The sequence below is a fragment of the Lissotriton vulgaris genome, chromosome 6, assembly GCF_964263255.1.
Source record: "Lissotriton vulgaris chromosome 6, aLisVul1.2, whole genome shotgun sequence".
Lineage (NCBI taxonomy): Eukaryota > Metazoa > Chordata > Amphibia > Caudata > Salamandridae > Lissotriton > Lissotriton vulgaris.
This window is the reverse complement of record NC_141694.1, coordinates 178,786,387-178,807,325: the sequence shown is the minus strand read 5'-3', so window position 1 is coordinate 178,807,325 and position 20,939 is coordinate 178,786,387. Positions and strand designations below refer to the sequence as shown.

At 44.1% G+C, this 20,939-nt stretch overlaps 1 protein-coding gene across 1 annotated transcript in view; it reads left to right on the top strand.

The window, feature by feature from the left end:
• The window catches only part of LOC147706981 (cytochrome P450 2K1-like), a 318,269-nt gene that overhangs the window by 9,395 nt on the left and 287,935 nt on the right, over positions 1-20,939 (top strand). The window contains exon 2 of the mRNA XM_086926209.1: positions 20,678-20,840. Within this exon, the coding sequence (XP_086782335.1) occupies positions 20,678-20,840 (163 nt within the window). The remainder of the gene's footprint in view (positions 1-20,677; positions 20,841-20,939) is intronic.

The following is a 20,939-nucleotide window of genomic DNA, read 5'->3' as shown; positions in this document are numbered from 1 at the left end:
AGAGTGGTCTGTTTAACTCAGACACTCTGTTCATCACCACCCCCTTTTTGTAAATCGTTTTTGGCCACTATAGGTGTGGCAGGGTATACTCAGACATGAGTCCCTTTCTCACTGCTCCATCAGGATTCAAGCAAGCCGGGCCGAAGAAGGATGAAATGCCAGAAACCGGTCCCCGGTAGCTTGTCTCCTTTCTGGTGAAGAATTGGCTTGGTAGTTTAGTCTGCCCTGTTCCCATGATGCACTGGGCCAGGGACAGACTGATTTGCATATAGCCAGGTTCTGAGCTGGGATGGGGCAGTGAGATAAATAACGGTGATGGATCAAGCCCTGATCTTTGGACTGGGTAAGAGTGGTCTGTTTAACTCAGACACTCTGTTCATCACCACCCCCTTTTTGTAAATCGTTTTTGGCCACTATAGGTGTGGCAGGGTATACTCAGACATGAGTCCCTTTCTCACTACTCCATCAGGATTCAAGCAAGCCGGGCCGAAGAAGGCTGAAATGCCAGAAACCGGTCCCTGGTAGCTTGTCTCCTTTCTGGTGAAGAATTGGCTTGGTAGTTTAGTCTGCCCTGTTCCCATGATGCACTGGGCCAGGGACAGACTGATTTGCATATAGCCAGGTTCTGAGCTGGGACGGGGCAGTGAGATAAATAACGGTGATGGATCAAGCCCTGATCTTTGGACTGGGTAAGAGTGGTCTGTTTAACTCAGACACTCTGTTCATCACCACCCCCTTTTTGTAAATCGTTTTTGGCCACTATAGGTGTGGCAGGGTATACTCAGACATGAGTCCCTTTCTCACTGCTCCATCAGGATTCAAGCAAGCCGGGCCGAAGAAGGCTGAAATGCCAGAAACCGGTCCCCGGTAGCTTGTCTCCTTTCTGGTGAAGAATTGGCTTGGTAGTTTAGTCTGCCCTGTTCCCATGATGCACTGGGCCAGGGACAGACTGATTTGCATATAGCCAGGTTCTGAGCTGGGATGGGGCAGTGAGATAAATAACGGTGAGGGATCAAGCCCTGATCTTTGGACTGGGTAAGAGTGGTCTGTTTAACTCAGACACTCTGTTCATCACCACCCCCTTTTTGTAAATCGTTTTTGGCCACTATAGGTGTGGCAGGGTATACTCAGACATGAGTCCCTTTCTCACTGCTCCATCAGGATTCAAGCAAGCCGGGCCGAAGAAGGCTGAAATGCCAGAAACCGGTCCCCGGTAGCTTGTCTCCTTTCTGGTGAAGAATTGGCTTGGTAGTTTAGTCTGCCCTGTTCCCATGATGCACTGGGCCAGGGACAGACTGATTTGCATATAGCCAGGTTCTGAGCTGGGATGGGGCAGTGAGATAAATAACGGTGATGGATCAAGCCCTGATCTTTGGACTGGGTAAGAGTGGTCTGTTTAACTCAGACACTCTGTTCATCACCACCCCCTTTTTGTAAATCGTTTTTGGCCACTATAGGTGTGGCAGGGTATACTCAGACATGAGTCCCTTTCTCACTGCTCCATCAGGATTCAAGCAAGCCGGGCCGAAGAAGGCTGAAATGCCAGAAACCGGTCCCCGGTAGCTTGTCTCCTTTCTGGTGAAGAATTGGCTTGGTAGTTTAGTCTGCCCTGTTCCCATGATGCACTGGGCCAGGGACAGACTGATTTGCATATAGCCAGGTTCTGAGCTGGGATGGGGCAGTGAGATAAATAACGGTGATGGATCAAGCCCTGATCTTTGGACTGGGTAAGAGTGGTCTGTTTAACTCAGACACTCTGTTCATCACCACCCCCTTTTTGTAAATCGTTTTTGGCCACTATAGGTGTGGCAGGGTATACTCAGACATGAGTCCCTTTCTCACTGCTCCATCAGGATTCAAGCAAGCCGGGCCGAAGAAGGCTGAAATGCCAGAAACCGGTCCCCGGTAGCTTGTCTCCTTTCTGGTGAAGAATTGGCTTGGTAGTTTAGTCTGCCCTGTTCCCATGATGCACTGGGCCAGGGACAGACTGATTTGCATATAGCCAGGTTCTGAGCTGGGATGGGGCAGTGAGATAAATAACGGTGATGGATCAAGCCCTGATCTTTGGACTGGGTAAGAGTGGTCTGTTTAACTCAGACACTCTGTTCATCACCACCCCCTTTTTGTAAATCGTTTTTGGCCACTATAGGTGTGGCAGGGTATACTCAGACATGAGTCCCTTTCTCACTGCTCCATCAGGATTCAAGCAAGCCGGGCCGAAGAAGGCTGAAATGCCAGAAACCGGTCCCCGGTAGCTTGTCTCCTTTCTGGTGAAGAATTGGCTTGGTAGTTTAGTCTGCCCTGTTCCCATGATGCACTGGGCCAGGGACAGACTGATTTGCATATAGCCAGGTTCTGAGCTGGGATGGGGCAGTGAGATAAATAACGGTGATGGATCAAGCCCTGATCTTTGGACTGGGTAAGAGTGGTCTGTTTAACTCAGACACTCTGTTCATCACCACCCCCTTTTTGTAAATCGTTTTTGGCCACTATAGGTGTGGCAGGGTATACTCAGACATGAGTCCCTTTCTCACTGCTCCATCAGGATTCAAGCAAGCCGGGCCGAAGAAGGCTGAAATGCCAGAAACCGGTCCCCGGTAGCTTGTCTCCTTTCTGGTGAAGAATTGGCTTGGTAGTTTAGTCTGCCCTGTTCCCATGATGCACTGGGCCAGGGACAGACTGATTTGCATATAGCCAGGTTCTGAGCTGGGATGGGGCAGTGAGATAAATAACGGTGATGGATCAAGCCCTGATCTTTGGACTGGGTAAGAGTGGTCTGTTTAACTCAGACACTCTGTTCATCACCACCCCCTTTTTGTAAATCGTTAACAAAGAGGAGGCATTTAGCCTTAGTTGGGTAGGGCTTCAAGTAGCTGCTTGAAATCCAATTCTATATTAGCTAAAGGTAGAATGAGTGCTTAAATTGAGCCGGTGGTTGCTGGTGGGCACTCCTTTGTTCTTCCATCTGCTGCAGTCATTAAAAAACATCAAGTATTAAAATGAGCTGTAGCTTGTCCCACAGGCCAGGCATGGAGGTAATCCTGAGTTATGTCATACAATTTAAATATCACCAGGGCAATCTTCATGAAGGCAAGATGGCCGCTGATGGACTGTAGTGAATAGTCGCACCTCACTCCTCCTCCTCTCCACAACTTCTTTAAGGGAAAGTGATTCCTCCTACGGCAATGAGATCGGATTCTTGTGGTCCTAAACGGCAATCCCAGCGGTTTGAATTTAGCATCCTAGTTGCAGCATACCGGCGAGTTAGTTAAAAAGACTCTCTACCAAGCCCAGGAAAGGATAACGGTCCTCATCGCGCTGATCATCAAAGGAACCTTCAGTATGCCACCGCGCATATCGAAAGCGAACGCGGCTAAAGAAGGGGTGGTGCAGAAAGATGCAGCTTGCAGAGATAAGAGCAAGATTGAGTCGAAGGCAACAACCGGCTCGGGCACCCAGAAGGGCAATATCACAAGCGTGACAAAAAAGACATTGGGGAAAAAATCAGGAGAGACGCAGACTGGTAATGAAGCAGTGCCAACCCCCGGCGCCCCCCGCGATAACGCCCCCACTCGATCTAGACAGCCTAAACCAAAGCCAAAAGAAACTACAATTCAGAAGCCCACAATGGAAGAAAGTTTCGCTAACAAACCTGCAGATATTGCTGTGGCTTCCGGTAACGCGAGGAATGGCAGAAAGGATCCTGAACTGCAGAACGTCCTCGTGGACGCTGACTCACCGGTAACTAAGCAACTGGAGCAGGCGATGGCGTCGGCGTCAGAACAGAATCCGGCGCAAAGGCTGGTGAGCAGTTCAGAGGATTTGTCGGTGGATCCTGGTTTGGGGGGCATCGTGAGTAACAAGGCGGCCAGAGGCTGACTTCTCGAGCAGAGCGGTGGTAGAGGCTTAGCTAAAGGATCTGACAGAGACACAATAGGCGAATCACTAGGCTCTGAGGGGGCTGAGGGGGAACAAAGCGGAGGTGGCAGTGGTGCGAGGGGTACATGGGGGAGCAACCCGGACCTGACAGTTTTGGCAGCTAGGAGTAGATCAAGTCAGACTTTGTGAGATTGGGGCTGGCGGTGGCGCTACCTCACCCGACCGCTTTTACTCGGTCAATGAAGACTCAGAATCTTTTGGCTCTGAGGAGGGGAGCTCATGGGAGTTTACTGATATAGGGAGTAGCTCCACAGCTCCTAAGAGCACACAGAAAAAGAAATGTTTATCCGGGAGAAAACCCAATCCCCCAGGCAGCCCCTTGGACCCCTCTAAAAAGCTAATGTGGGACTAATCAGCCACCTCACAGACTTATCAAGAGCAGGATGGCGCCCTACTTCTTTCTGTGGGCCAAGTCTCTCCCCATCTGTCACCCCAACTGGTCTCAATGGACCAGTTATTTAACACCCTCGAATCTATGCAAAGTGAGGCCAGACCAGAGTTGAGAGCCGGAGGGCAAAGCAAGGGGCAAGAAAGATACAGAATACCCTAAGAAAGATGAATAAACTTTACGACGAGGTCGCGGAGAGGGTTACCCAGGTGGGTCTAACATCGAACCTATTGAGGCTCTCTACTTCTCCATCACTGAGTCTTCTGCTGCTATATTTTCAGGACTGCTGGTGTATAATCCCCCGCGTTCCCATCAGCCGGCTTTGAATTCGTTAATAGCCGCTACGGCTGATCTCTTCCTTAAACACTCTGATTTTATTGTGCTGGGGGATTTTAATCACCATGTTGATTTGCTTGACTGTCTGTCTGCTAAAAACCTTCTCGACGCTATGCAAGGTTTGAACCTATCTCAAAAAGTGAGCGGTCCTACCCATTCTTCTGGTCACACCCTCGATCTGATCTTTACAAATCTTCCTGGCCTTAAAGTCCTTTCGTCTGTGCCCTTAACGTGGACTGATCATCATCTAATCCCGTTTGAGGTGTCTATATCCAAGTCAGCTAGGATAGAAACTACTTGCAGAGACAAGGGCAGAAACTGGCACAAAGTTACTTACCCTGCCCTGGAACAGGGATTTAACCCCACTTTGGCCTCCCCAAGTTAACGATCTTAATGATCGTGTAGCCTCATTTAATAAAAATCTTCTTGAAGCTATCGAGCAGATTGCCCCTTTGAAAAACCTCTCTTCTTTGAGATCTAAACCCCCGGCCCCTTGGTTTACTCAGTCACTGCGAGAAAATAGAAGCAATTGTAAGAAACTAGAGCGAAGGTGGCGCGGGATTATGACCCAGCAGCCAAAGCCCGCTACAGATCTGCGCTAAAAGATTTCCACAAACTGAAACGTCTGACTATGAAACAGTACTTTGCAGATAAAATTCAAAGAGCAGAAAACTCTACTAAGGCCCTTTTAATATTGTCAAGGACTTTGCTAATTCTTCTGCAATGGCCTCCCCTATCACCCCAAGCCAAGCACTCAGTGAAGGTCTTTCTGACTTTTTCCATGAGAAAATAAACAAGATCACAGAAAACATCCAGCTTAACTCTTCCGCTGTATCGCCAGCCCAGACCATCAATTGTGCGGAAGTATTTACTTCATTTAGGCCACTGACGGAAGACCATGCTCTATCTCTGTACTTGAAATGTAAATCTGGCTCTCCTTTGGATCCTGCCCCAGCTCATGTCTTGAGCAGCTTAGCACCTTTACTGATTAAACCCCTTCTAGATATTTGGAATTCTTCTATGGAGTCTGGCTTTTTCCCCTCTCTATGGAAACCGGCACTACTGATTCCCATTCTAAAAAAAACTGGTGCTGATCCATCATGTTTCAACAACTACCGCCCCATTTCACTGCTCCCTAAGCCAGCGAACGTGTTGGAGAAAGCGGTTCAGGAGCAGCTCTCTGAATATCTAGAAACCAATCACCTCCTTCATGACACTCAGTCAGGATTTAGGCCTGATTTTAGCACTGAATCAGCTTTGCTGGAAGTGTCTGAATTTATCCGCGAGTGTGTGGATAGGGGCGAGGAGACCATGTTAGTCCTCCTCGACCTATCCGCTGCATTTGATACCATCTCGCACGACACTCTACTGATTCGCTTACAGGAGGTTGGTGTTGGTGGAATTCCCCTGGCTTGGGTGAAATCTTTTCTGTCAAATAGATCTCAACAGGTCTCCCTCGCACCCTTTGTTTCATCTGAAAAAACTTTGAGATGGGGGGTTCCGCAGGGATCTGCCCTCAGTCCTCTCTTATTTAACGTTTACCTGAGGCCTCTGGCGGAGTTAGTCGAGGCATGGGGCGTCAGAGTGATCTTCCATGCTGACGACACTCAGCTTGTGTTTTCCTTTAGGGATCACTCTGACAGCTCCATGGCAGACTTCCGCCATTGTCTGGTTAACATCGCCTCATGGATATCTACCAACAATTTAAAATTGAATACTGACAAGACTGAGGTGCTATTTTTTAACCAAAAATCGCCACCTCAACTCAATCCCCCCCTGTGCCGGTGCAAGCCGCCCGCAACCTGGGTTTTCAGTTTGACACAGCACTGTCTTGTAAGACCCAAATTAATAAGATGTCATCTGCTTGCTTTGGAAAACTCAGAATGATCAAAAAAATCATTCCTTTTTTACCTTTTGATTCCCGTAGAACAGTAGTACAAGCCCTAATCACATACCATCTGGACTATTCTAATAGTCTATATGTTGGCGCCCCGGCATATCTCATTAATCAACTGCAATTAGTACAGAATTCTGCGGCCCGGCTGATTTGCAACATCCCATACCGCCACTCGATCTCACCACATCTGGCCAAACTCCACTGGCTACCTGTGAGATTCCGTATCCAGTTCAAGGCCTTGGTCCTTGCGTTCAGAGCCCTCAATAGTCGTGGTCCGGCATACCTAAGGCTCCGAATCATGCGATCTTTAGCTACAAGGGATCTTAGATCCAATCATCTTGGGCTGATGTTCTGCCCACGTTTTCGTCTATCTCGCACAGGCGGCAGGGCATTTGCTGTAGCCACTTCCAGATTGTGGAATGCCCTCCCAGTAGAACTCAGACTCCTTTCATCCGAGGTTGCTTTTCGCAGGAAACTTAAAACCTGGTTTTTCTCCCAGATCTAGCAGGTTGGAATCTCCTGCTTAACCCTCTTGGACTACTCACGCTGTCAGCGCCGGGACACCCCCGTTGGGGGTAGCTGTTCCCGCTCTACAAGTGACTAAATAAAAAATAAAAAATAAAGAGAGGACAGGGAAGCTAGAGGACGACTTTCATAGCTTCCAGACTTTTAAACAAGATCAGCAGAAAATGGCAGAGGATGTGCAGTGGAAGATGGAGGACTAAGAAAATCGTCAATGTCGCAATAATATCAGACTTTTGGGAGTGGCTGAGGGACTGGAAGGGCAAGATGCCAGACTGTTTGTTGTGAGCTTATTAAAAAGGGCCTTCCTGGAGCTATCTTCATGGCAGCGGGATATAGAAATTCAGAGGGCACACAGATTCCCCTTCACAATTAAAAGAGGACAGTCCGGGCCACAAGAGGGTAGACCTAGAGCTATCCTCGTATTTGTAGGCAATGTTTTGTTGAGAAAGCTAATTTTAGAGAAAGCAAAGCCAGAAGCCAAGTGCTCTTTTAACAATGTCACTTTCTTTGCTAGGCCCAATTTTTGCCATGTCACGGTCGAGCGTAGGTGGAGACTGAGACAGCTTATTGCTCCCCTACAGGCCCTGGGGTCTGAGGCCTACTTGTTGTACCCAGCCAAATTGAAAGTGATTTCCAAAGGGCAGGTTTAATTCTTCTTTTCAGAGAGTAAGGCAAAGGAGTACACGGTGGAAGTGCTGGGGTTCAGGGAAAAGGGAAGCTGAGAAATATAGTGCGCTAATAAATAAAAAAAAAGTCCGATAGTAGCGTCCATTTATAAAGGTCACAGCAGTTGCAAAATGGTGAATGTCAGGGGAGGATCACTTTTTTTCTTTCTTTTTTGGTGTTTAGTATGTTAAGGAGGGAGGAGAAGGCGACAGCGGCATTCCAAGCGTCCACATATAGGTCATAGTGACCTATTTGCCCGTGGGGGGGGGCACTGGGGAGGAAGGGCTCAGGGGAGTGGGGTGGGAAGGGAATTAGGGGAAAAAGGAGAAATGGGGCATGCTCAGCACTTACAAAAGCACCTACAACACAGCTTCTCTTTTTTAAATGTAAAGTCGGCAAGAAAGTTAGAACAACCATTTGACATATTTGAATGAACTGTCGTAATGCATCAATTAATGTTTGTGGGCTGAATGATGTGCAGAAAAGGCTTTGGGTGTCGGCGATGCTGAAAACATTGAAGCTTGATGTTGTATGTCTATAAGAAACGCATGTTGAGGGAGGGAAGGGCTATCTGCTGGAACAATTAGGGTTTACTTTATTAGCTCATACAAAGCAAGGCTCTAAGACAAGAGGAGTAGCTATTTTGGGCAGAGGGAGGGATTGTGTAGTGACTAGGAAGATCGAGGATCAGTGGGGTAGGTGGGTCATATTGGAATTAGTATTTAAGGGGCTAAAGTTTACTTTGGTCTCGATATACGGATCCACAGAGGATGTCAATGGCCTGCGCACGAGGTATAGAAGAGCTAGAATTTTACAATATTTACGATACTCTCCGGTGTAGGTCATTGTCATCCAGGAAACTCATCTTCTGAAATCAGAGACTAAAGATATTTAAAAAAATCAGAAATGGGTAGATCTTTTAATCTGTACTGATCAGATGACAAATATTAGAGGGGTGCTGTTTCTATTAAAAACACAAGCTAAAGCCCAACTATTGGATTATAGGGAAGATAAAAGTGGCAGAAGGCTTATTTTGAGGATATCTTTAGGAGGTATATTTCTATGTCTAGTCGGTTACTACGGTCCGAATCAGGACGTTCCCTCTTGTCTAAATACCATACAACGCCATCTTTTTGACTTCCCAGATCCTGTAATTTGGATGGGCAACTTTAATATAGTGTTGAACCCTAAGCTCGACAAATCGCCAAATTCGAGGGCAGTAGTCCCTTCTAAATCTCTGCAGTTGCTCTTTATAATAATGGACCAGATTGGTCTCTCTGATATATGGAGGGAACGGGTGGGCGGTCAATTGGTAGTTTCTTTCAGAAACTTTAAATATAAACATAACTCTAGAATTGACTATGCTTTGATCAGTTTCAATCTTAAGGATCTAGTGAAAGATATTGAGTACTTGCCGTCACATCTCTCGGACCATTCAGCTATTCTTTTATGCTGTACTTTTACACAGCAACAGCAGATTAGATCTTGGTGTTTTGATCGAACCATTTTGCTGGAGGAAGATAAAGTCAACTATTTCCTCTCTGAAACTAGATATTTTTGGGAAGTGAATTCAGATACTTCCAGTATTTCTGTTGTCTGGAACTCTTTGAAAGCTTCCTGGAGAGGCTGCATTACTAACAGAGCTACCTTCAGAAAACGGAAATTTAGGGAATCTACTATGGGGCTAGAGGCAGAAATGAAGGAAATAGAGAATACATTGATCACTCAAATAGGAATAAATCCAAAAGAAGAGCCGGAAAAAATAGACTTGCTTAAAAAACAGATGGAGGATATCCTCCAAGAGAGAATTTCTCGTAGATGGGAGGCAAGTAAATTCTCCCATTTCGAATTAGGCGTAGGGGCTGGTAAATTACTTGCCTGGAAAGTAAAATCAGACAAGGTCCGCAATCAAATAAAAGAGATTAAGGTAGGAGACGAGCTACCATCTCGCTCCTCCAGCCTAGATATTGGGATGGCTTTTCGGGTTTTCTTCCAAGATATTTATAATGAATTGATCACTGATGATAGCGATAAAAAGGAAAAGGTGGCTGGAGAAGGTCATTCTACCGACCATCTCAGATGAGAAAAAATCAGATCTAGAAGAGGCAAGGTGCATCTTAGATTCAGGAGGATCCGCTGTTATGATCCTCCTGGATCTAAGCGCTGCATTTGATACGGTGGATCATAAAATTCTAACTCACTGTCTCGCCAAACTGGGCGTTGCAGGAACGGCCCTTAAGTGGCTTACATCCTTTCTGAATAACCACTCTTTCAGAGTCTGGGAAGGTGGTCTGCTGTCTAAATCTACCCCCCTCCAGTGTGGTGTACCTCAGGGCTCTTCATTGAGCCCTACTTTGTTCAACGTTTATATGGCCCCGCTGGAGGAAGTAGTCACCCCCTTTGGGATTAAAACAGTCACCTATGCGGACGACACCCAACTAGTCATCTCGCTAACGCAACAAGAAGGATGTTTGGATAATCTCTCCGCCTGCCTTGTTGAGATATTTTCCTGGATGTCCAGTTCGCGGCTCAAACTCAATGGAGCGAAAACAGAGATTATGCTCCTCGGTCATCATCTTACATCTTTACCTAAAGCCGCCTGGCCCTCCTGCCTAGGTGAGCTGCCCATACCAAAAGACAAAATTAAAAGCCTAGGGGTGTGGCTTGAGCCCGATCTGACTTTTAAGACACATGCACAGAAAGTGCCAGGGACCTGCTTCGGACTAGTCCGGTCAGTGCGGAAAGTTCTCCCTCTCTTGCCTCCCCAGTCCAGGACACTTCTGATTCAGGGGTTAATACTATCGAGGCTTGACTATAGTAATGCCCTGTTTCTGGCAGCCCCTGAAGCCACCTTTAACATTCTTCAACGGGTGCAGAATGCAGCAGCCAGGATGCTTGCAGGTACGTCAAGAAGATCTTCGGCCAGACCGGCCCTGAGTGCACTCCATTGACTGCCAATACGCGAAAGAGTCATCTTTAAAGCGCTATGCGTCACCCAAAGGGCTCTGCAGGGCAAGGGACCTCCGATTCTCAGGAGCCTGATATGCCCATATAAATCATCCCGGGCTCTCCGGTTGGACCGTGGTAATCTTGCAAGGGTCCCCAGAGTTATGAAGGCACGCACAGGGGGTCCAGTTTTTCCTTAAATGCAGAAAAAAATTGGAACTCCCTCCCCAATTGGATTCGCGCAGAACCCTGCCATCTTAAGTTTCGAAAGGCACTTAAAACTATTGTTTTTCCCAAGGACTCCTAATTATTGGTTTCATCCTCAGTTTGCTTTTTGTTCTATTTTCTGTTAGCGCTGGGACGCTTTCGGGCAGCCATGCGCTTTATACATTTAATTTCATTCATTCATTCATCATGAAATAACAGAAGAGGAAGTGAGAAGGGTAATTGACCAGTCAAAAAGAGGGAAGGCGTCCGGCCCTGATGGGCTTCCGGGGGAGTTATATCGTTCTCTTAAAGAGATTATTATTCCAGTACTCGTCAAAGTTTATAACAGCATTCTTCTGAAGGGAGAAAATCCCCCTAGCTCGTGGAGTGAGGATACTGTCGTACTTATCTTGAAACCCGGTAAAGACCGACTAATTGTGGGTCTTACCGCCCAATTTCACTCCTCAATAATGATTATAATTATTTTGCGGCTATACTGTCAAATAGGCTCGGGGGGTGGTTGATAGTATTATCCATCCAGACCAAAAGGGCTTTGTCAAAGGGCGCCAATTAGCAGATCTTACTTATGACTTAGTAGGCGCAATAGATATTGCCTTTACTTATACACTCCCTCTGGTTGTTTTAATCCTCGACGCAACTAAAGCCTTCGGCAGGGTAAATTGGGCATACCTGTCGGGAGGATACATTCTGTCACGCCATAGGACTGCTATATAAGGCCCCAACAGCTAGACTACTAGTTAATGGAATGTTGACTGATATAGTTAAAATCACCAGGGGGACAGGGCTGCCTGCTCTTCCTGCTGCTCTTTAACCTGTACATTGAACTATTCGCACAGGTACTTAGGGAAGATAATAACATCACTTCTTTTAAATTTGGAGAGTGGGATAGGCGGGTGGCCCTGTATGCAGATGACATACTTATCCTAACAGCCGACCTGGAGTCTGCCTTTTCTACAGTCATTAAAAGTGTGGAGGAATTTGTCCAAGTCTCGGGCTATGAAATTAATGCCAGTAAAACTGAAATCTTGGCATGGAATATAAAATACATCCAACTCCAAATTGGCTCTACTATGCGATATTTAGTGATTACCATTACACAGGAGGTTGACAAAATCCCAGAATACAATCTTGATTGAGCCTTTAAAGACTGCCAAAAGCAGATGGAATCGTGGGCTCACCTCCCCTTATCCATCTTTGGGAGGATCAATCTAGTAAAAATGTCAATCTTGCCTAAGATCACTTTTCTTTTTAACACCATCCCGCTGTCTTTCGATAAACTCCAGATAGAGAAATGCTAACAAGAGATAAGCTCCTTTATTTGACATTATAGATCAACGAGGCTGGCTTGGAAGAAGCTTAGGCGGAAGAGGGATAAAGGCGGATTGGCCTTACCTGACTTTCAATACTATGCGTTCTCACATTTAAGGATGTTGCTGAAAATGCCCACCAGTACATTGGGGTAGAGATTTTTATGGCGATGTTAAGGGGGGGCAGGGCTACCGGAGGAAGGGTTTATGTTCAAATTTGGTGACCAAAATCTTTTCAAAAAAGTTAAATTAATGGTTCTCCATTCAATGGTCAAAAACTGGACCACAATAAGAAGAATAGTGTGGCTCAGCTATTTTTCCAGATTAGCACCTCTGTGGGATTCCCCAGGCACACCCGCATGCTTTCAGGACAGTCTGATTAAACCAGTGAGAGACCATGGGATCACAATGTGGGGTGTTTTGATGAATGAGGGATCCCTACTTCTCTGGGAAGATCTACGAGAGAGAGTGGGGTCTGGCCTTTACAGATTTAGGTATATTCAGAATAAAAGCTGGGCCCAGGCCCAGGCTAGCCATAATATAGCTTTTGGGAAGACCAGTAAATTGGAAGAACAACTAGTGGGGAGGCTGGTGAGTAAAAAAGAGATCTAAGTGTGGTGTTGGGCAATAGAGGAGGAAATTGATGGTGTCTTTAAACTACCAGAAGAGTTATGGGGAGAGTTGATGGAGGTTCAGTGGGATTTGGTCTGGATGGAGTCATTTAGTATCCTGCACAGAATAGTTAAACCTGCCTGGTTGAAGCGAAACCATCTGTTCACAGCTCATAGAGAGTATATTTCCCCACTCAAGTTATCAAAATTACAGATAGGGAAAGTCTGTAACAAATGCGGGTTGCCTGAAGCATCAGACGTGCATATATTCATAGATTTCTCCTCTATTTGCCCCTTCTGGGAAAATGTGAAGAAGACTGTTGAGTCCATTCTGAAGGTATCACTGGATATCAGTCTGCTGCTAATCATCTTTGGCCTCAATGACCACATCACGGGCCCCGCTAGATCTCTACTGTTTTATGCAATTTTAATGGCTAGGAGACACATATGGAAGTATTGGGTGGATTCAGTAGCACCAACTCACTCAGAATGGGTGACCTCGTTATACGAAGTATCCAAGATGTACATGGCTAGATCCTGCAGGAAGAATAAGATCGCTTTCTGGGAATTATTGATACAGTGAAGATAGTGAGCCCGTTTTTTTTTTCCGGGTCCTATGATTATGCCTTTCTTGGTTACTCCTTGGACCTCTGTTTGGGCTCCCCAGGTCACCGATATGGTCCGTCAGGTCTACAAAGACCGAGATGGAGTAAAAAACCTATCCTCACCCCTTGACATTCCTCCCGCATACTGAGCATACCCTGGTCTGACTTTTTGATCTATCAAAGTCTCCGGACCTTGTTCAGTAGGGTTACGAAAGGAAGTTGGCTCCTTTTCAAGTGGGTTAAAGGCAAATAAGGACAAAAAAAAAAATAGTAAAATGCGGCAATGGATTGGTATTATAGGAAGCCATAACACAAAATAATCCATGAAAATATTTGGCTTGCATGTTGATTGTGTGCTTCTTTACAAGACCCTTGCGCCGCCTGAGCATCACTTTTTAAGATTCTCTGGTGGTGCAGAGTGCAGAGCCAAATCTAAGAGGCCATGTAAAGCCACTTTAGATGGCTTTTCATGGCCTCGTAGATATTGTGTAAGGCAATACAGTGCAAGTCGCTGTGTTGCCTTACTCTGCATCAAGGAGGTGTTAGGGTGGGTGATCCCAAGCAAAACCCATGCTCTTACTGCTTAAAGATAATCCTGCCACCAACGCAGACATGGTGTAAGGGTGCCAGCATTGGTATTATATATAATATATTTTGAGCCGGGTGAAAGGAAAGGAATGCACCATATCTTGTAAATACGGTGCATTCCTGCCTTTACAATTTGGTACCGGGCAGTGCAGCAAAAACACTTGCAGCTCTCCCCTATGCCAAATCATTGTAAATGAAACCCTAAATGTCCAGGTACAAATATGGTAAATAGTATTCAAAATTCAAAACTGGGGCTCTTATTTACAAAAAAATGTTGCGGGGCAAGTCTTTTTGCTGTGCTGCCTTATGGCAATTTGAAAGGGCAGGAATGCACCATATTTATCAGATACAGTGCATGTCCTTTCATTCAGTGCCAGCACTAAGTATGGGCGAATTTTGCGGATCTGCGGTCTGCGAATTTGCGCAAAATCGCAAAAAAATCCACAAATTCGCGGATTTTCCAGCGAAATCGCTGATTTGTTTGCGGTTTTCACCATACTTAACTGGAGTACTTTCTACTGGCTAATCAGTAAGTGCTACCTCGTTGTGTAAATGTATAGTGCTTTTCCTACACTGCAACTGCGTAAAGGGCCAGAAGATTTGTCCCCACTGACCATGTGTGCCTGTAACTTTGCCACCGCGCCAAGAGGCGCCGAGGTCCCTTGAGTGAGCTGTCCATCATAGTTGGGAAAAAACGGGAAAACGTTTGATACTGCTAGTGTGTGGTGCAGGGCTTCTATGCGTGTGCACGTGCCTTTTGTGTAAAGGGTCAGAGAGTGAGCAAGGCAGCAGGTGAGGAGAAAGCAGCCTCCTGGCCACAGGATCTACAAGGGGATCGTGCTCGAGAAACTCATGGATGCAAAGACCTCCCTCGAGTATTACAGCTAATTTCCGACGGCAGGGATGGGGTTAAAGCACACTTGCCCAGCCTCGACCGTGTACACTAATGTTTTGGGCTGATTAAAACGTTAACGAATTTGAGCTTTAACTCGGGCACCTGCTTTATTTATCTGTCAGTGCTTCCTGTTGAGGTTTAATTTTTGTGACAGGAGCATCATGCCATACTTGTAACTATTCTCTGACCCTGCTTCGAGGGTCAGGGGCAGGGTCAGAGAATAGTTGCAAGTAGGAAATGAGGTGCCGCTCAGGAAGCACTTACAGCGTTACAGCAGGTGCCCAAGTTGAAGTTAATTATTTTGTAACCATTTTGTAAATGAAAAAAATTTGTCCCGCTCGCAGATTTCCGGATTTTTCTGCAATTTCGCGAGATTTGCGGATCGCAAAGTTGCGGAAAATTTGGAGCCCAGCGCCAATGCAGGCACCCATGCATCTGTGCAAGTGTGTCTTCATTGTTGGTAGGGACATTTTTCTTAAGGAAGGGGTACCTTCCTGCATAAAAACAATCCATGGATGCATTTTCCTCATTCCATGTGTGCAGCATCATGCAGCACACACAGAGAGAGGAAAAAACCAGGAGAAATGAAACATTTTCTCCTCATTACGCCTGCTCTGGGGAGGAGTAAGATTTTGGAGCTGTCCCAAGTTCACATGATTTTGTAAATTTGATGCAGCATTAAAAACCATAGGTGTTGCAAGGGAAGACCTACCGCAATGAAATCAGATCAAACAATTTTGTCAAGCAAGAAAGCTGGCATTCATCTCCGGATTTCTGGTGTTATATGTGGAATTCAGCCACTGGATATTAATCCATTTGCCTATTTTTACATTCAAGGTTAATGCTTTGTCTTCGATTCTTTGAGATGCTTCATTGTTACAAAGTGATGAATACACCCATTAGGTGATTAGCAGAAACAAGAAGCCTTTCTAGAAAAAAATCTTAAGTTGACTTTTTGGTAGGTTTTGTACTATTTATGTTGAACTCATCTGCTTCCCTTGATTTTACAAAGAGACAGATTTCAGGAGAGACTCAACCAAACGTAGAACTAGCCAGAGGGGCAGTGAGAGCACGGAAGTCTTGGGGCACTGTCTTTACAGTCAGTCTGCAATGCCAGTGGTGGGATTAGGTGATGCCAGTGACAGAAGTGGCCCTCTATAATGGTGAAAGTCGGCCACGTCAAAGGAAGAAATAGGGTAAAACACTGTAGAGGAAGTAGGTGCCGGCCTCCTAAGAAACACTTTGAACACCTGCACTGATTTATTCTTTTTGCAAATTAAGCCATACTTTGCTGAATGAGTTTTCGGTCATGATGAATGGGGTCCGTCTGAAACTTTCTGGTACTGTTGAAATAGTCACAAAATCGCCTTTGCTACTTTCGTTCAATGTTGATAATAGTGGTTTCTTTCTGGCTTTAATGAAGTTGCTTCTCTCTCAAAACTTTTTTATCTGACATGAATCATGCTAGTTAGCCATTGTTTTGTCATGTTATGTTAATATAAATTGTAAAGCACATGAATCACCCCGGAAGAGGTATTTATGTGCTACTGTGAACCGCAGGTAAGCAGTGTTAGTCTCTGAAATGCTCATTTTTGAGAAGATTTCTAAAGTGAAGGTGATCGGTGCAATTCCGATGGTGAGAGGGTAGATGATTGTAGTAAAGTTGAGCAAGGTCAGAGAATGATATACCCTGTAGCTTGTTTTCCTAAAACTAGGTGTAATGATAAGAGATTTTTTTCCCGATCGCAAACATCTGCTCGTTAGGTATAGAATGAGTTTTTCTGTCAGATAACTAGGTCCTCTGCCATTCAGTGATTTGTGTACTATGCAACAGATCTTGAATGTCATTCTCTTGTGTTTAGGAAGCCAATGGAGTAGTGCAAGAGGAGGAGAGAGGCAGTTCTGGCTGTCATATTCTGGACTCGGCAGGAAGCTGTGTTCTGAACCACTTGGAGTTATCAGCCTTCTAAAACCTGTCAATTGGAAACTCTAAGCAGTACAATTCTAAACCTGATTAACCTTTTATTTATTTGAGAATACTAAAAATATTAGAGATTTCACCCACATGTATTATCAAAACGTTTACTTACAGATCCATGAATTGTCAGCTTGTCCTATTTGTACAAGACATCTAAAACTTTATTTTATCATCTCAAAACATTCAGACTCATGACAATGTTGGTGGGCCTGACACAGTTTAGGACAATCAAAAACTGCCCCTGTGGTCCGCCTGCCGCATTACGATGCAGCGGGCAGAGGCATCCGGTGGAGGGACCGTCTGCCGCACTCCCGACAGCTCAACGTAATGTAATCAGCTTATATTTCAATAGTTCATAGAACCAGGGACATAGGAATACCTGTTGTCCATTAAGATCGCATGTATCAGAACAAAATCAATTAACAAAATTGCAGGGACCAACAATGAAGGTGAAGAAAAAAATTTATTCCGGGTGCATTACTACTTTGGAATCCTTTAGAGAAATATTTCAGGATGCTGGGGTCTACAATACTTCAATCAATATATGGAGATTGGATTGGAAAAGTAAGGTTGAGGTCATCTGGCCATCATTTGGTGTGCCTATTGCCCACAAAGAATCAGGCATGAATTATATGAAGAGTCAAACATTTTAAAAAGGAAGGACTCAAGCAACACTGGTGTAGCCAGAACTGGACCTTTCACATATAATGCAGTCATGGATACATTCCAAAGGGTACATTGGATTATATGGCTTAGATTGAAAGTAAGCAACAGTACCTTTGTTGTATCCATAATCACATCATAAAATATTGCTTTCAAAGAAGAGGAACATCACAAACAACAATGTGGGTGTATTTTGACTGGCAGCCAAATATCTAACAGACAAAAAAATGTACAAAACAACTACTCACATTCAACACATATTTCATATACTTCAGTACATACCTTCACAAACAATGTTCATTGTGCAGACAGGTACTAGATGGAAGTATCTGTATTATAGTGGATAAATAAAAACTGTTTATCATTTGCACTTACCCTTGTCCAACGAGTGCTAAAGCCTGGTCCTTCATTTGGGTTAAATCCCCATGAATGTCTGGTCCTCCTCTAGTTTTCATTACAGCTTACACATTTTTGCCAGTTTTTCCTCAGTGCTGTGCATGTGATCATGCCACCTTTTCTTGCATTCTACAACAATACTGCATTGATTTTGTCAACTACTGCTCTCGTACAATGTCTTTCTTGGATAGTGGCAATTTGGAGGTAACACGGAGATTCTTCTCATGCTTTGTCACCTCTGAACTTAGATCAAATGTTCTTCTTTGGTGTAATTCAACTTCCTATTTATGCTACCCTCCTGGATGTGCCTCTGTCTTGGAAAACACCCTCCTGGATGCATCCTCCTTTATTTGCCATGGAGAAAGTGGGGAAATGTTTCATGAGATTTGCTTTATTTATTATTGTAAATAGAAAGCAAATGAATCTTGTGTGATGCAATACTGCCTTACGGCAGGCAAGTCTGATTGGTGGAACACAGTTGCAAGTTGCATTATGCAGTGCTGTGGCACAACCCAGATATTTGCATTGTAGTGTAGCATTTAGAAAAACTGAAGCATCCATGGGGCAATAAAACAGTGGCGGAACGCAGCACAACCTTTTTTGACACAATACAGCATTGAATGCATCTATGTAAATCTGAGTCCAGGTATTTTGAAGGAACGAGGGATAACACCATCACTTGAATATGTGGATCACTATATTACTCTATAATGAATCCAACCTTCAAATGAACTTGTCAATGCAATCGCACAAGTACCACATCCAAAGAAAAAGGTAGTTCCTATGACTGTGTGATTATATTGTTTTCTCCATAAAAAACGATGCCTCTATAGTATTACCGTTGATGAAAATATTAAAACAAAAAGATTAATTTAGATGACATAGGGTGTCACAGGTGACGTTTGACAAACTGAGAAAATTAATTGATGATGCTCTTGTAATAAAACCTTTTCTATCAGGTTGTAAATATGTAGTAAAAGGAAGATGTATGTTCTATGGGACTCAATTTTGCGTCCATATTAAAATGGTGAATAATGAGTCAATCCTTACCCTAAATTACAAGGTTACAACTTTGTGGTGGAGTATATTCATGGGGCAACAAATAATCATGCTAATTGTTCATCAAGATTACGTTTTGACTTAGAACTGTATGAGTGTGCTGTTGCTACATTGGATTATTTAGCTATTGGTGGTTTTGTTTTTAGTGAGATGGAACGGCTTGAAGGAATGCAGAATGACATTATATTACAGACAGTTTGTGAGGTTTTTTTTGTGACATGGTTATTTAGAAAACATTATACACATTTCAGCAAAACTCACTATGGAGTTTTGGTAGGAAATATAAATGTGTATCCTCAAAGAGTTTATGAAATAAAGTAATAGCTTCACCTCATGAGGGGCATCATGGCCATATTACTACAGGATAATTATGAAAAAAATGTGGGTGAATAATGATGGAAAAAATAGTTGGGAATTTTGTGCATTTACTAGTGTGTGTTAATTACAACTTTTGGAAAACACGTAACCCATCATTAAATATTGTGCGTTTTTAGGGGATTTGCATGGGATACATTTGCTTTCGATTTTACTAAACCATTATTTGCTTTATCACAAGATAGCAATTCCTAATTGCCATTTTAGGTTATTTTTCACAATGGATTTAATTTCCTTTGTTGAGTCAGCCACCATTGATATTCAGTTTTTGAAAGGTATGTTTGAAATTGTAGGAGCTCCTACATGATTATAACAGTTATTAGTGTGCGGCTAATTTCCCATACAATGGATTCGTTTTCGAGGTATAATGACAGCTGCAACCTGTGCAAGTAAGAGCAGTGAGGGCGGGTGGTGGCTGGGGTTCGACAGAAATAAATAGATGTATTTATTTATTTCAGAGTTTTATAGAGCGCGGACAAGACCCTTGCGGGTATCAGAGCGGGCAATCATAGAGAGGGGCATTAAGGGTGACCTGGCAAGTGAAGAAATACAGTACAGGACAGAAGTAACAATAAAAAATAGCATCACTGAGGACGACAAAAAACGGAGCAGAAAGATGATGATAAAAATGCATTGATGAGCAATGGTGACGTTAGATAGATTGCTTAGGCGGGCTAGACTGAAGACATATACAAAAATACTTTCAGCATAATTATTTTTCCCTCCTCGTTGTCAGTCGAAATTCCCCCAGGCGGTCCTACACCCCCACCACTTTTACATGTGCAGGCTGCGGCTCAATAATGATATCAAGTTGCACTGAATCAAAGTTAATATTCAACTGGTTATTGGAGTGCACTGGCATGTCAAAGAATTGTGCTACTGTTGAGGAAGGTAGAAACACATATTATGAATGTAGAGAGTGCATCACAGGAGTCATTGTTTCAGGTGGAGAATGCATTTAAATTAAACACAAGGATGATAAAGGTGATAAATTGCCTTTTGGTTATCAATGACCTTCGTGTGTTTAAATTGTTACAAAAGGATTAGGACAGGTGGCTGATGCTAGATGGTTTTCAAATCTTTATATAATTAAAAATACTCATTATTTCTCTTTAGCCCTTCACAGTATTTGCCCCAGCACCATGAAGCTAAACGGTGTATTTCGGCGTCATAAAACGAATTAGCATAATATAATAGATACGTATAGTCAAATAATTAAGTTGAACTTTATTTATTTCATAGATTGTGAATTGCACACTTTTTTCTTTTTTTCAGTTATCCAAGAAATATGGCTCCGTTTTCAGTATCCAGTTGGGAATGAAGAAAATGGTGGTGCTCGCAGGGTATGAGACTGTAAAAGATGCTCTTGTGCATCATCCCGATGAGTTTGGGGAAAGGGCGCACGTTCCCATATTTGAAGATATAAATAATGGTTTTGGTATGTATTCTTTAATCATTTGTCATATGATTTGACTGCTAAATCAGAACTGTGGCCCAGAAGTACTGACACACTTTTTGTCACAAGTCCTGCGATTGG